Source organism: Colobus angolensis, unplaced genomic scaffold, assembly GCF_000951035.1.
Source record: "Colobus angolensis palliatus isolate OR3802 unplaced genomic scaffold, Cang.pa_1.0 Scaffold17, whole genome shotgun sequence".
NCBI lineage: Eukaryota > Metazoa > Chordata > Mammalia > Primates > Cercopithecidae > Colobus > Colobus angolensis.
In genome coordinates this window covers 777,957-780,479 of record NW_012114821.1, presented here as the reverse complement: position 1 = coordinate 780,479, position 2,523 = coordinate 777,957, and the positions used below count along the sequence as shown (strand labels likewise).

The 2,523-nt window shown below is 64.8% G+C and overlaps 1 protein-coding gene across 1 annotated transcript in view; it reads right to left on the bottom strand.

Moving 5' to 3' along the window:
* The window catches only part of DGAT1 (diacylglycerol O-acyltransferase 1), a 21,504-nt gene extending 19,304 nt beyond the window's left edge, over positions 1 to 2,200 (bottom strand). The window contains exons 1-2 of the mRNA XM_011938205.1: positions 2,086 to 2,200; positions 27 to 159 (exon numbers count right to left, since the gene is read on the bottom strand). Coding sequence (XP_011793595.1) covers positions 27 to 159; positions 2,086 to 2,200 — 248 coding nt within the window. The remainder of the gene's footprint in view (positions 1 to 26; positions 160 to 2,085) is intronic.
* Positions 2,201 to 2,523: the final 323 nt, after the last annotated feature.

Below are 2,523 nucleotides of genomic sequence, written 5' to 3'. Positions count from 1 at the left end.
GGCGCGGGGTGGGTGGCGGCGCTGACCCTGCAGCCGCCGGACCCAGCTCTCCACGCACGGCTGCTGCGTACATGGGCTCCGGCGACGGCCCTTTGAGCAGCGCAGCCTCGGCGTCGCCATCGTAGACGGACGAGGGCCCCACGTAGTCGCTGAGGTACCCTGCGGGCCGAGGCGGACGGACAGCAGGAGGGGAATGGTGCGGCGGCAGGACACACACAGGGGGTGGGGCGCGGGGGGACAGCAGAAGCGGACCGGGAGACCCAGGTCCGGGAGGGAGGCGAACAGGGAGGAGGACAAAGGAGAGGGGGCCGAGGGACCGCGGGGCAGGGAGGATGGAGACAGCAGGGAGGGGAAGAGAGGGGAGGAGAGGATGAGACAGGGCCGGGCCAGGCTCCGCCCCCGCCGCCCCACCCTCGCGGAGAGGAGGAGAGAGGCGCGTCTTCGGGCGCGGCTGCCCCCCTTCCACGGAGCCTCAAGGTCAGGGGGGAGGGGCGGCGCTTCCCTCTCTCTCCTCCCCCACCCTCTCTCCCCTCCCCCTCGGGTTCTCCCCACTTCAGCAGTTTTCCCTGATTATGCAACACACTGCAGACCCGCGGCGCACAAAGCCAGGACCGCCGGCCCAGGGACCCCGTCTGTCCCGCCTCTCCGGGGTCCTGGCCGGCTCTCCTCCTGGCCTGCAGAACGTGCGTTCCATTTTGATGTTGACCCTCTCTGGCCGTCTAGTTCTTGGAGGAACCTGAAGACGTCTCCCTCCTCCAGTTCCTCCGGCCTCACCAGCACCTCCCTCAGCTCTCCTGCTACCACTGGAGTTGACCCTGCCCTTGCTGCTCCTCCATGCACTCTGCTTCTCCCCCCAACTCCCTCTCACCATCCTGCACCCTTGGGTCCTCCACTGTTCAACATTGCCCTCTCCCGCTCACACCCTAACCCCTTTCAGGGCCTTCCCAAGCCCCTGAATGGTGCAGAGAGGGCCAGGGCGTCCACCTTCACAGGGACGAACTGGAGGAGGGCAGCTCACTTATACCGGTAGCTGCAGTTGCTCCCCAGGCACAAGATGGATCTCATAACCTCAAAGTCACAAATGCACGCCCCTCGCGATGCTCTGGCTCCTTCAGGGCTACACCCAGTCTCCCAGCATCATCAGCCCTCGTGTGCCATCACAGGGTGGGCTGCACACTGATATGCCGAACTCACCACCTTCTCACTCACGCAGGGTCACACATGCAGTCACCCCGGACACACTCTCAGTCACATGGTGCACAACGGCCTTGGAGTCACATGGTCCCATGTAGTGGCACACAGGCGAGCACACACACACACAGGGTCACACACAAGCGCACACGGTCACATGGCCACACACAGTCACATGGACCCACACAGGCTCACACTCCTGCAGGTCACACTTGCTCTGCCACCCCACGCTGCTGGCACTCCCGACCCCTCTCTTGCATGCTGACAGTTGTCCTTGAACTTGGGCACCCTTACACAAAGAGCCTCCCCCTGCCTCCCACACCTTGGGCTCCCTTGCTCACAGCCTCCTCCCTGCTTCCTCTCCCTGACCCAGGCTTCAGGGAAGAGACTGCTGCTGCCTCTGCTGGTCCTTCTGCTCTGACAGGTGGGCGGCCCAGTTGGACCCCCTGCCTACTCCCTGGAGCTCCCTGCATTCCCCAGCTAACCCTAGTAGGTGTCCTGGTGCAGCCAAGGAAGAGGAGAGGGTGGCAAGGCGGCCCTGGTCTTTGAGTGTAGGTCTGTGTGTGCCGGCATGGCTGGGTCCCGTTATGGCAGTGTCCATGCGGCTCTGTCTGTCCCAGCATGGGTCAGGGTGTGGGTCCATGTGTGCGTTCGAGTACCTCAGTTCCCCCTCTTCCCCACCCTCTGTCCAGCGTCGACACTCTCCCTGCCAGCCTTGGCCTCTGCTTTCCCTTTCCTCCCCTCTACTGTCCAGGCTCCAGCCACAGACTCTTGCCCTTTCTGGTTCCCTTCAGTCTGTTTCCCCGGGCCCTGCCCTCCGCCCCCACACTCTGGTCCTTCACCGCTTCCAGCAAAGCCCCAGGCCCCGCGCCCGGGTCTCAGACCAGCGCTCACCTTTATCGTGCAGTGGCGCGCCGAGGTCGCTGCGGGCGCGTCCGTAGGCGCTCTCCAGGTCGGCCGAAGAGAACGCGTCAAGTTTGACCTTCTTGACCAGGAAGGACCTGGGCATGATTCCTGCGGGGCTCCGGCGCTGTGGGCCTGCGGAGCCGGGGCTTGGGGGGGCTGCGGCGGCAGGGCCCCGTCACCATCCGAGGAGCGGCGGAGGCAGCGCGGGTCCCCACTCTGGCCTTTGGATGCTGCCGCGCGAGTGGTGTCCTCTCTCCTTGCTGCCCTGCGTCTCCGCCGTTGCCCCTTCGGATCCCTCTTCTTCCTCCTTCCTTCAATCCTTCCTTCCTTCCTTCCTTCAATCCTTCCTTCCTCCTCTCCTCTCCTCTCCTCTTCCTTCCTTCCCTCCTCTGGTCCCGGCTTCCCAGCCCGCAGTGCCGCCCCTGG